The 13,614-nt window shown below is 37.6% G+C and overlaps 1 protein-coding gene across 23 annotated transcripts in view; it reads left to right on the forward strand.

Annotated features, from left to right (window-relative positions):
• MAP7D3 (MAP7 domain containing 3) overlaps positions 1-13,614 on the forward strand; it is a 63,191-nt gene that overhangs the window by 31,644 nt on the left and 17,933 nt on the right. For 15 of the 23 annotated variants that reach the window (XM_081564946.1, XM_081564955.1, XM_081564960.1 and 12 more), the window contains 6 exons: positions 968-1,066; positions 1,159-1,242; positions 2,598-2,761; positions 5,702-5,813; positions 6,350-6,448; positions 10,878-10,973. In XM_081564946.1, coding sequence (XP_081421072.1) covers positions 968-1,066; positions 1,159-1,242; positions 2,598-2,761; positions 5,702-5,813; positions 6,350-6,448; positions 10,878-10,973 — 654 coding nt within the window. The remainder of the gene's footprint in view (positions 1-967; positions 1,067-1,158; positions 1,243-2,597; positions 2,762-5,701; positions 5,814-6,349; positions 6,449-10,877; positions 10,974-13,614) is intronic. The other 8 variants (XM_081564959.1, XM_081564962.1, XM_081564963.1 and 5 more) reach the window with 1 other exon arrangement.

The following is a 13,614-nucleotide window of genomic DNA, read 5'->3' on the forward strand; positions in this document are numbered from 1 at the left end:
GTAGCAGAAGAGTGTTTTTAGTGTTATTCTCCAGCTCCTTCCTGAAGACGCCTGCTACTGTGAGGCATGTTAGATACAGTCATATATGTAAAGAGTTCAGGGAATTCCCCAATAACTTGTTTTTGTATCATCCACAATTTTAGTTTTTCTTACTTTCTCTCAAATTGTGCTCCCACACTCTTATACTTCACCCTTATTGAAGTTTATTTACCATTTTCTACCTGTTTACACAAGATATGTTAATTAATGTTTATTAACTTGACATTTTCCTACCTTGAGAAATACCATCCCATTGGAACTTCCTGGAGTGTTTCTCCACCTTCACTGTGCATCAGAATAGAGCTTTTAGCAACTGAAAAGGCCTGGGGCCCATTCTCAGAGTGGAGGTGGGGAGAGGAAAGCATTGCTAATTTTTTTTTTTAAAACAATTTGGGTGACTCTACTGGGGAGGAGCCAGGGTAGATAGCCCCTGATCAAGGTAACTTATAAATGTTCTCCTTAATATTGGGCCCAATCTCTGAGGCTCTCACTGTTGACACTTTTGCTTCCAAATTCAGATCCATAAACTCCAAATCTTTTTTAAATTCCCCCAATTTATGGCGAAACAGTTTTTCCAAATCCTTGCCAGCTCAGTTTTTCTAATACTTGGTGTAATGTCTTGTCTGAGGCATTTTTGAAATCTGTTACTCATTAGCTCTTATTCATCCACCAGCTCATGCTGCTACTTCCACTGACAACTGTGTGTGCACAGATAGGCTGGCGTGTCTACAGAAAACAGTATTCTTTGTTGAATTATTATTGTTGAACATCATAGGTACTCAGTATGTCTTTGCTGACCCAGAGTCATCTGTCATGCCTTCTAGAAGAGATACTATCCTTTATCCTCGAAGATACAATTTGCTGCCCCTGAATTAGCTGTTTGTCTTCTTAATATTTAATCCCTTTCCTTTATCTCCCTGTATTTTAGTTGCTGCTGCTAATGCTATTGCTGAAGAAAGACGAAGTCAAGGTAGCTTTAGTTCTCTTCCACACCAGCCTTCAAATATAAAATCATCGTTTAAGCCAGGTATAATTTCTAGAGTACTTTGATAGATGTCAAAGTGTTATGTCCTTTAAGTTTGATATCCTATTTGTATCTAATTATATTCTTTTTTTTAGTAATAGATGGCTCTGTGCTTAAAAATGACATAAAACAAAGATTAGCAAAGGAGCGGAGAGAAGAGAAAAAAAGACAAGATGATGGTATTTTTTTAATTTTTATTGGAGTATAGTTACTTTATAATATTGCATCAGTTTATACTGTACAGCAAAATGAATCAAGATGATGGTATATTTTAGACTTTAAAAAATCAAAATGAATAAATTTTACATTAAGGATACATATTTTCAAAGTGGTTTTACTTTTTAATCTTTTTTAATAGTATATGTTATACAGTATGTGTTACTGTCTTTTTACTTTATGTGTTACATTGGATTAAAAGCATATACTAAATGAGATAAAGAAGATCCGTGAAAAATATTTGGTCAAATTGTTTTATTTTGGAAATAGTAGTTTCTGATTGAATTTTCTGAAAACTAAAGTATGAAAATTTCTTCAGCGTTTGTAGAAGCAAGCAAAATGGTATTTCAGTAAAAATGACTCTGAAAACAGAAATGAAGGAATTCCCTGGAGTGGTTAGGACCCTGTGCTTTCACTGCCGGAGGCCTGGGGTCCAATCCCAGATTGGGGAACTAAGATCCCACAAGCCACAGCATGGCCAAAAACAAAAATGAATTTGCTAATAATCTTACCATAGATATGGTATCTTTCACTGATTGCTATGCTTTCTCAAGTGTGACTTTGTATCAATTAAGATCTAAAAGAATCTAATATTCTTTTCTAAAAGAACTATAATCTTGAGAGAATGCTTTTTCAGCTATGTATTTTTCTCATCTGGCCCTGTAAGTCCACTGCAAAACTTGTGCTCACCTTCATTCAAATGGAATAGCAGTTGTCTCTGTTTTGGTGAGGAGCAGTTTCTTCCTGTAGCTCTTTAGAAGAGTATTTTTACAACTGCATGGGTACTCTCCAGGCTTTAGTGAGAGGAAATTTGAATGTAGGAAAACATCATGCTGGTCAGTAATGTGGTATGTGCCTAAGCCCATGAAGGTCAAATTGGCATGCTTAATATGGTCTGTTTAGATGAGGCCTTTAAAAAGAAGTTTCGTATTAGAAAGGAAAAAGCCATCTATTCTGGCCATGTGTTTTTTAATTCTTATTTTAATGTACAGCATACTAATCTGATGGGGTTTGACTTCAGCTCAAGTCAGCAGAAACATCACATGAAAGAAAATATTTCTTTTGAACTTGGAATTTTAGTTCAGACAGGAGGAGAGTCATTTAAACCAATTCAGTTCTCAGGAGTTAAATGAACACCTGGTGGAAATGATTCTTTCGTGGCCATCTCTGGTCATTTATATAATAAATCTTTAGTTATTAGCATAGGTTATGTTATTTTTAAGAAAGAGAATAAAATACATTAACTTTCCTTCTCTATCTGTAATGTGGAAAACTTAAACATTTTCTTGGCTCTTACCTTGCATTTGGAATATTTCAGCTAATAAAGAGACACAACTACTTGAAAAAGAAAGAAAGTCTAAGATCGCATATGAAAAACAGATGGAGGAAAAACAGCGAAAGCTGAGGGAACAGAAAGTAAAAGATGAACAACGGAGAATATCTGCAGAAAAAAAGAGAAACGAAATGTTGGAGGAAGAAAGGGTATGTGTTTTTCTTCTCTGTTAATCAGATGATACACTGTGTTGCCTGGTTCTGCAGTACTTTTTTCTTTGCCCTTCTCTGCTTTTACTGGAACTGATCCCGATTCTTCTGGAACTAATACCAGTTCTTTGGTCTTTCCTTAAACATTAGCGGCTCTTGCCCCCCATCCTGATCTGAGGCCTGAGTTTAGGCTTAGTAACTGAGGTGAAGAGGAGCCTTGCATATCCAGGGAGAGAGCCCTGTGCGCCTGCAGGGTGCCTGCAGCCTGGGCTTTGTTCTGAGGCCCTTTCTCTCCTACCAAAGGTGTTGTCCCATTGCCTAGTATTCATTCAGCCACCCACTATCAGGCCCTCTCTGATAGGGCCCCCTCTGACCCCGGCCGGTCTGCTTCTCACCACTCCCCTCATTGTGTGAGTGGCAGAGGCCCAGCCGAATCAGAGCCTTCCACTCTTCCATGGTTCCCTGGCTCCCTTTTGTTTGCTCTCTCTCCCTCTCCCCTCATTGTTCCTTTCTTTCTCTGTGTTGTGGCCTTGCTCTTTTCCTGTCTGGGCTCTGTTTGGGTGTCTTTGGCACTCTGTTGATACAAGTCACTACCTTTGTCCTGCCCTCTCTTTCCCTCTCAGTCCCTCTTCAGTCAGTTTGCCTTTGGCTGTTTCTCTGTGGGCATCTGGTTACCTGTCTCAATTTGTAGCATTCTCTCTGACACCAAGTTTTTCTCCTGTAGGTGGTTCCACATCTTGACTATGAGTGTCCTTGGCTCCTTCGGAATTGGCATGTTCCATCCTGTTCTTCACTGTCATTCTCTCTTTCTCTTTGTTCTAGTGCCCCTCAAGTGTCCCTGAGTGACCCTTGGCCTGTCTCTGGCTCTTTGTCTGACTCTGGCTCTTTGTCTGACTCCGGCCCTTTTCTGCCAGTAGCAGCCCCTTTTTCTTTCTATTTTTTTGTCTTAGCTTCTCCCTCCTTTTTGCTCCCCATCTTTGGAGTTTCTGCCATTGTTCTCTCAGTGTGTGGATTTTTATCCTCTCCCTGTCTTTTTTTTTCTGTTGCTCTAATTTTAAAATATTTTTTATTGCCTTTTCCCTTTGTTTCCATTTCTCTCCCAAGAGCCCTCTTCTCTGTGTCTTTCTCTGTGTCTTTCACTTTTCTTCCTAACTTTTACACACAGATGGCTCTTGAAAATGCCTCACTCCCCCCCCCAACTCCTTATCCCCATCTGTGAAGCTTCTTTATTTTAGGGCTACTCCTGTGGTGTGTCTTCCCTATCCATGGTTCACCAGCACCTTCTCTTTTCCCCCACATTCCAGTATTTAATGAGTTCTCATTCAGAACTTGTATCACTCTATCTTCCTCTGTGAAATGTCTCCTTAAACTTACTTCTCTGTGGTAAAGAAGAGTGAAGGCCAGAGAGACTGAACTTGATAAAGACAGAACCAAAGAGAGTAAAATAGAAAACTACTGGGTCAGGAAAGGTGCCTGGAGGAGAGAGGGAGAGCCCCAAGGGCTGTGAGTAGAAAAGACCATCTTAGAAAAAGAAGAACCTAAGAGAGAGAGAACACAGGGAAGGAAGAAGCAACAAAATGGCACTGTAGACAGAGTGGGAGCCAGAGAGAGAGAGCCAGACAAGAGGCCAGAAGACAAGGAGAAAGGTCAAAAGAGAACCGGCCCCAGAGAGCTAGCATGGGAGAGTCCGAGACAGAGCAGGGACCATTCATCACTGTGAGGAGGCTGCACATAGAAAAAGAGAATGATTCAGGAGAGCAGGAAAAAACCCCAAACTCAGTGGTGCTGAGGAGGGGCAAGTGTGGATGGAGGTACATGGGAAAGAGGACAGGAGCTTGCACATGAGCCACAGATGCCAGAAGGAACCTGAAAGAGCATGGAGGGTTCCCACATCTGGGAACAGCAAATAGAGTGCTTAGGAGAGAGGTTTTAATAATACAAGAGTATTCTGTTTTTAATCTTTATTATACTTCTGGGGTGTCTTAACTAATTTAGAACAACTTCCTTTCTGTTAGAAAATATAGCTTAAAATATTGTCATTAGGTGAGTTTCATTTTAAAATTGCAGTTGCTTTTCTTCTCAGAGGATATGGATGACTCCATTTTCCTAATATGTTCACCCTCTAAACTGTGGAACATTGTAATGATGATGTTGCTATGAAACAGTTGTTGTCAAGGAAGAATAGAAAACCTGGCCCTGAGGTTGATTTGCTTAAGTGAGTGTAGTCCATGGTATGTTACAGCACAGAGATGAGGAATAGAAAACTGCATCTTGTTTCTGACAGTGGCGCTGTTTTGCCACTGTGTAGCATTTGCATTCATAGACCTGTTATCCTGCACAGTTTAGACTAAAGCTGAGGTTAACACAAACACATCTCTTTTTAAAAACTTGATTAGTTAACACCAGAATTTAAGAAGTTAGAAATGTAGATATAATAGATAATCTGGCATAGTTTCACTTCTATGTATTAGTTGATTTTTTATCCTGCCTCATTCTACAAAGAATTTAAGGTATATTTTAAAACCTATCTACCACAACCAGATGAGAAAATAAATGTTTGAGGGAATCAAGCAGAGAGGGGACTTAAAGTAAGAAAAAAATAAAACATAAGGTATGATTAGCATACATCAAAGTGTACTACTCAGTCCTTGTGTAGTTGCTGGAATAGGCTACACCTTTATTTCTAAATTTCCTAATGATACAAGCAAAGAGGGAAGCACGGTCAGTTTCTCAATTCATATCCATAAGATTAAAACCTACTTTGTTGGAAAAGTATGGATTCATATCTGAGATGTTTCCAATTTTAACTTTTCTCTTTTATAAAAAAAATTTGCCTGATTAAAAAATTTGGTGGTAGGGGTATTTTATAACTGACAGATCAGAATTATACTAGTGAATATAATACATACGTAAAAATTTACTGGCTTTTATTTTAAATAGGAGAAATTCAAAGCCGTCCTTCATCGTACACTGGAAAGAAACAGCCATGTTGCTCATCAAAAGAGATGGTCATGGGAGGGGTATACAACAGTAAATTCCCAAAATAAGACTGGTAATTAATACAACTGTTAAACTTTAAGTTCATTCATTTTCACATGTAAATATTGGCTATTAGTATAAGATTGCATTTACAACGGGTTTTCAGCTTTGTATCCTAAGTGGAAGCACTGCCATGTACTCTTTGGCATGCATTTAAATTTGTGTCATGTGAGATTGTCAAAGAAACAGGTGAAATTTTATAATAACTTTATTTTATACAGTATATCCAAAATCTTACCATTTAAACTTGTAATCTGTATAAAAAATGAATAATAATTGATAAGCTTTACACAGCTTTATCCAGTGCATATTTTAAAAATAAATTGCCCTGTTTACTACTGATGTACTGTAAGTTTTCCTATGTGTGGATTTAATTCTCAGCAATTGCATAAAATGTAAGTTAAATTTCCATAATTTATAAGGAATGATTGACAGCATTGTGCACCTAATTAATATATGTTTATGTATTAGTACATCATGAGCTCATCTTGTTTCAGCTAATGATGCTTTTTTAAATATGAGTACAGTAAATCTTGTATCTTTTCTCAGTCTACAAACATTCTACATCTACTGAAAAGCTTGAGCAGGGGACTTGTGGATTACATAGACAAATGTCATCTACCAGTCTTCAAAATTCTGTTGCCAAGAGTAAGTATTTATTTCATGTATTTTACTGAGTTTCAAACCAGTGAAATCAAGTCTTTATATGTATTTCTACAGTACCACTTACTCTTTAGATCGTAGGACATTTAGATTTATTTTAGAAGAGCACAACGTTGTTTCTCAGTAGAGATGGTCATTACTTTTTTGTATTTTCATCAGTATAAATCCCTGTTTCTTTCTTTAAACTTTTTTTTTATTTTTTGCTATGCTGGGTCTTTGTTGCTTCTTGGGCTTTTGTCTAGTTTCAGTGAGCAGGGGCTACACTCTAGTTGCAGTGCACAGGCCCCTCATTGTGGTGGCTTCCCTTGTTGTAGAGCACGAGCCCTAGGGCGCATGGGCTCAGTAGTAGTAGTTCTCCAGGCTCCAGAGCACAGGCTCAGTAATTGTGGCACACGTACTTAGTTGCTCCAAAGCATGTGGGGTCCTCCCAGATTAGAAATCCAACCCATGTCCCCTATTGTCAGGCAGACTCTCCACCACTGTGCCACCAGAGAAGCCCCTTGTTTCTTGGTTTGTGTACTAATCATATCAGATGGGTTTGTTGGGCTCAGGTAGCCCAACAGCTATGAAATATATTTTGACCAAAAGACATTGCCATTAAGTGGCACAATAATTTATTTTAGAATTAATCCATATTCTGTGTAACCTAAAACTGAAATCCGTTTTTCCAGGAACTAGAGTAGTCCATTCAATTTCCGTTAAGTTTCATGAATATCACCTAATTTAAGAAAAATAATAGCGTATATATAGCAGTGGACAGGTTGATCTGCTTCATATATATGTAAAGCTGACAAACAAGTATAGTTACCTTCCTATTTTATAATTAAGAGCCCAAGAAATGCAGCGATTTCCATTCCACCCTGCTCTTCTGTGGTTTATATTTTGGTCATGTGATCATAATTTTTTTGGTCATTCGATTATGGTTTTAAACTGTACATTCCACTAACAAGTCTGTATTTTTTCCCCAAAGCAAGTTCAGTTCAGTTCAGTCGCTCAGTTGTGTCCGACTCTTTGCGACCCCATGAACCACAGCACGCCAGGCCTCCCTGTCCATCACCAACTCCCAGAGTCCACCCAAACCCATGTCCATCGAGTCGATGATGCCATCCAACCATCTCATCCCCTGTCGTCCCCTTCTCCTCCTGCCCTCAATCTTTCTCAACATCAGGGTCTTTTCAAATGAGTCAGCTCTTCACATGAGGTGGCTGAAGTATTGGAGTTTCAGCTTCAACATCAGTCCTTCCAATGAACACCCAGGACTGATCTCCTTTAGGATGGACTGGTTGGATCTCCTTGCAGTCCAAGGGACTCTCAAGAGTCTTCTCCAACACCACAGTTCAAAAGCATCAATTCTTCTGCGCTCAGCTTTCTTTATAGTCCAACTCTCACATCCATACATGACCACTGGCGAAACCATAGCCTTGCCTAGACGGACCTTTGTTGGCAAAGTAATGTCTCTGCTTTTTAATATGCTGTCTAGGTTGGCCATAACTTTCCTTCCAAGGGGTAAGCGTCTTTTAATTTCATTGCTGCAATCATCATCTGCAGTGATCCCCAAAGCAAATAAAGTGGTTTTTAACTGTGTTAATGAGAGAGTATTTCTAAGCTCTACAGCTCTTTGTAGAGGTAATGCAGTGCTCTTTAAAATAAAATAAAACTTACCTACTGCAGATACTTCAAATACATTTTGCTCCTAGTGTTTGCCCTTTTAATTAGCACTCCTTAGTTTCTTGACCAGGAATTGAACATGCACCCTAGGCAGTGAAAGTGTGGAGTTCTAATGACTGGACCACCAGGGAATTCCCTAGCATTCCTTATTTTTTTTAAAAAAGTCTTTACCTGAGTGTGTCAGTGACTATATGTGGCTTATACTACATGGTGCTTCTCACTGATAGTTGAAATGGATTGGACAACCATACCCATCAAAACAAAATCCGTTTTCTTTCCAGAGAGAAAAACAGACATGATCTTTGCAGGAAAAAGACATGGCAAACATATTCCACTTCATTCCCTCAAACTTAGCTGCAGAAAAGATATACCATTTTTGTACCTTGTGAATTGAAACAAAGGCATAATTACAGTTTGAATTAAAAATGTTTCTTTTGTATTATTAGGTGTCTGAGCATGCTGATTGCTCTAAAATTCCAGTGTGGAAAAAGATTCTGGATATCATTTAAAGCATATAATTAGTTAATTGTAACGGTGGTTAACTTAGTGGGAAAGATTTCCATTTTTGTCTAAATATATGTTGAAAAAGGATTTTTTGTTTTGTTCATACTTAAATTACATCATTTGTACTTTTAGAACTCTTAAAATTTTCAACAATGAACTTGAGAGATCTTTCATTATTTGTCAGTTTTGACGCATCTCATTTTCTTTTGTAATAAATAGTCCAACAGAAGTTGATCCACTTTCCCTCATTAACCTTAGTATCCTTTTCCAGAGCACTTTTACGTATAGCCCAGGTTCATTCATAGATTAATATGGGAAGATTTTCTCTAGCACCTTGCTTGTCATATAATAAAACTAATTTATTATTCACAAACTCAATCCTTTAGGAAAATTAGATAACATTCATTGCAATGTCATATTTATATACTTTCATTTTAATTGTTTCACAAGTGTTGACCTTGTTTTACTATCTAATTGATTGGAGGAATTAGCAAAGATTTCTTCACAGACATTTCTTAGATTTTTAATATAGTGAGCAAACGCTAGTGTGTTTTCATTAATATGTGTACCTGCTGTATTAGTGAAACATGTAAAGAAAAGGGACAGGTGATGACTTTCAAGTTAATAATGAGTTAAATTGCACTGAAGAAACAATTCCAAGTAATTTTTTAAATGATACCTTGTTTTTAATCCAAGAAGGTATGTGTGGAAGATACTTTATGAAATAACTTGCTTAAAGGTATAGTATATTACACGCTCTGAAATGATGAATGCTGTAATTAATGATTCCACGGAAAATAAAATCGACATTTTCAGTGGCTTACCTTTGTAAAATCCCTTCAAACTGAAATAAAACCTGTTCAATCCAGAGAGATGAACATTTCAAACTCAAATGAAGTTCATAATCTAACGTGTAATATTTTAAATAGCCTGCTTTATATTTTAATTTTTTAAAAAAATATGTTTGGCTGTGCTGTTTGTGCAGCATGCAGGATCTTAGTTCCCTGACTAAGGATCTAACCCGCGCCCTCTGCAGTGAAAATACAGCCTTAATCACTGGACCACCAGGGAATTTCCTAAATAGCCTTTCTTTAAATCTTGACTGATGCAAATAGTCTGTTTTTCTTCTACTCGGTGCTGACTTACCATAACGTCACACTATTTTGTCATTTCTTGCAATGTGATGCTAAGGGATAGGTGATCTCATCACATGATTGAATTGATTACATTTCTATGGATTGTGCTGTGCAGAAGTTCTAGAATTTTCAAATGATGCTATATTATCAACATTTATATTAATCTATAGCTCCCCAAAAGAAGTTGTTTTTTTCTTCTTTTGGCCACTCGGCTTGTTGAATCTTTGTTACATGACCAGGGATTGAACTCTAGGCAGTGACAGCACAGAATCCTAATTGATGAACCGCTAGGGAATTCCCCAAAGCGTTCTTCTTTAAGCAGACTTCCATTAGTATCCTGAGCTGGAATATTTAAAGTGAAATAGAAGTGTCTACGCAAAAGGGATTATTTCTCCATATGACTAGTTTGGGTTGCTAACGTAGTGACATCTGTGCCAAATATTAATTATCATTTTTATTTAAAAACTACTAGTTGAGAGAATTCTTTGGCAGTCTAGTGGTTAGGACTCGGTGCTTTCACCTCTTTGGCCTGGGGTTCAATCTTTGACTGGGGACCTAAGATTTACCTGCAAGCCATGCAGCGCAGCCAAAAAAAAAAAAAGCCTCATTAAAACTAAAGTGTATAAATTAGTTTAGTAATAGATGTCATGGACTGTGTCTAAAATTATATGTTGTGTATTCCTAATTTGGGAACTTTGATATTGTCAGTATGAGACATTTTCTCTTTTTATTATTTCCTAGATAATTTTATTTCTCTTCGGATAACTTACTTAAAGAGTAACCTGGGTTTAACTTTGGGCATGTAGAATCTCTCTATAATACTTGAAATTTAAAAAAATTCTTACAAGGAAGAGTAGAGAAGATTAAAAAAAAATGTTTGGAAAAAAGGAGTGGCTCACTCCTGAAGCAATCTATTTAAACGGCTTGTAAATAGTAATGTTTCTGGACTTCTCTGGTGGTCCACTGGTTAAGACTCCATGCTCCTAATGCAGGGGTTGCAGGTTCGATCTCTGGTTGGGGAACTAAGATCCCACATACTATGTGGCATGGCCAAAAAGTTTCTTAATTTTCTTAAGAAGTATTATTTCTTTGCCTTTGATCTCCAGAAACAGCAGAAAAGAAACGAAGCTCATCTTTGAATAGAAGATGTAGCAGACTGCCTTCATCTACAGAAACTAAACAAGTAGAAGAACAAAGACCTGGTTAGTTATTTCTAAGTGCCAATCTTAACTGGTGGTTTAAATGTGTTATATTTATGTCAACATTTAGCTGCTTGAGAAGCCATTCCAAAACATTGGAAGCCAAAATATCCCTTCTTTAACTAAAAAATATACTTTGGTGACATGTTTATTTGGCTGAAGCCAGAAGAATCTCTTTATTATTTTTTTTTCTTTTTCCCCAAAACTGAATTTTATTGGAAGGTCTGGTTCTCATTAAGTGTCATACAATAAAATATATAATTCTGCCACGAAGCAAAGAACTAGACCATAGAATGTTGTTATAGATAGATTTGTCCTGAAGCACTTGATTCCTTTGAACATTTCATCAGTTCTTATATAGAAGTTCTAAATTACTGGCCACATTTTGAACTTCAAAGCTTTGCTGCTTCACAGCATAATCTACATCTATCCTTTGGGTGTGTTTTCTCTGCTGATCATTACACACAAGATTTCAAAATTATTACTGAAGTACTTGTTTATTTAAAGTTGTTTCTGACACCTACCCCTTAAGTTTTCCCTATTAAACATGATTGTTCCTTTTTGTTTCATAACAAACTGTTCACTTACAGAGGATTCAGGTCACATCCTGTTAAAACAAATGTCACTGTGGCAGGGATCTTCATGAACTTAAAAGTTTATTGGAGCAAGCTATTTACAGCAAGATTTACTTAATTCGCTCAGTCCCTGGGAGCTAGTGGCAATGGACTTGACAAATGTGACGGTCAGAGTGGTTTTGTCATGTACAACTTTTTTCTCCACATGTGAGTTTCTCCATAGAGACTCCATACGTTGGGTATGGTTCTGTTAGATACACTACCTGGATCCCCGCATCGGGATTCTTGTGGTATGCTGCGGCCTTTGCCTGTCTATTCAGGTCTTATCTCCCCTAACAGTGCAGCCCTGTCAGGTGGCAGTGTTTGATCCTGTTATGTATGTGTGGTTCTCAATTGCCTCTGCTTTTAGGCTGGGATACTTACCATTTAGAGCAGTTCACATTGCTCTTTGTTGCTTTCTTCATTTATTTGTGAGACCTCAGACTGAGTCCTTTCTGTTTGTTCTCATCATTTAGTTTGTTGGCTATATACCTTTCTTTGGGAGAATACTTTAATCGGTTGCATGCTCATCCCAACAAAAGTGTCAGTAGCCAGGAACAAAAGTACTGCTTCATTAGTAGTTTAATAGCAATAATCCAGGTAATAAGCATAGGGTAGAGTGCCTGAAAATGTTAGCATTTGTGCTTAAAAAGTAGGTTGTATCACTTAATTTTTTACAGAAAGGCATAAAAATAATTTGAATCAATACTTTGCAAATGAGTGAGTCTGTGCAACATTTTATGTTACATATTTATTTTACGATGGCAAGCATGGTGGAGTAGTTATCAGGGTAATTTATAGGATGAGATAAGGAGTTTTGGTGGTTGTTAAATTTTAAAACCATGAGTTTCTTCACCTGTGCTTAAATATATCACAGTATTATAAAAAGGGCTGGATTTTAGGTACATAGAAAAACCTAAATAATATCAAGAGAGAAAGCCAACCCTCTTTTTTTCTTAAAATGTGGAAGAATAACATTGAGTGGCTCTTTAGCTTTTAATTAAGAACATCAAGATTGTTAGTAAAATAGGGACTTTCCTGGCAGTCCAGCGTTTAAGACTTGGCCTTCCAATTCAGGGGGGTCCAGGTTTGATCCCTGTTCGGGGAGCTAAAAATCCCACATGCCTCGTGGCTAAAAAAATGAAACATAAAACAGAAGCAATATTGTAACAAATTCAATAAAGACTTTAAACATGGTCCATGTAAAAAAATGTTTAAAAGAAGATTATTGGTAAAAACAGGTTTTCAGGGTTATGGGTCACATAGCATGTTAAATATGCCTCTGGGTAGTAAGTCCTCAGTCATAGAGAGCTCTAATGCATTGTTCCCATCCTTTTCCTCTTTTTTCCCTCCACTTTTTCCTTTCCAGAATATATCCCACCCCCTTTGCTTGTTTTTCGGTCAATAGCCATAGGATTAGTGAACCAAAGTGCTATCATAGACTTTGTTGTAGTGCAGCTTTATTTCTCTTGATTTGAATTCCTGACTTTGTTTCTGCCTAGTTGTATGTGTGTCAAATTATTTTCTGCCCATCTCTCCCCAGTGTATTGTGAGGTATTCTAATTCAGTTCAGTTCAATTCAGTTGCTTAGTCATGTCTGACTCTTTGCAACCCCATGGACTGTAGCACGCCAGACTTCCCTGTCCATCACCAACTCCCAGAGCTTGCTCACACTCATGTTCATCGAGTTGGTGATGCCATCCAACTATCTCACCCCCTGTCATCCCCTTCTCCTCCTGCCTTAAGTCTTCCCCAGCATCAGGGTCTTTTCTAATGAGTCAGTTCTTTGCATCAGGTGGCCAAAGTATTGGAACTTCAGTTTCAGCATCAGTCCTTTCAATGAATATTCAGGATTGATTTCCTTTAGGATTGACTGATTTGATCTCCTTGCAGTCCAAGGGTCTCTCAAGAGTCTTTTCTGACACCACAGTTCAAAAGCATCAATTTTATTTATTTAATCAGTTGTGTGTTCATCCCAACAAAAGTGTCCTTTTTGGACATCAGTCAAACTGATGCTTTCTTTATGGTGC

The sequence above is a fragment of the Giraffa tippelskirchi genome, chromosome X, assembly GCF_054371585.1.
Source record: "Giraffa tippelskirchi isolate mGirTip1 chromosome X, T2T-mGirTip1v1.2.pri, whole genome shotgun sequence".
In the NCBI taxonomy this organism is placed as follows: Eukaryota; Metazoa; Chordata; class Mammalia; order Artiodactyla; family Giraffidae; genus Giraffa; species Giraffa tippelskirchi.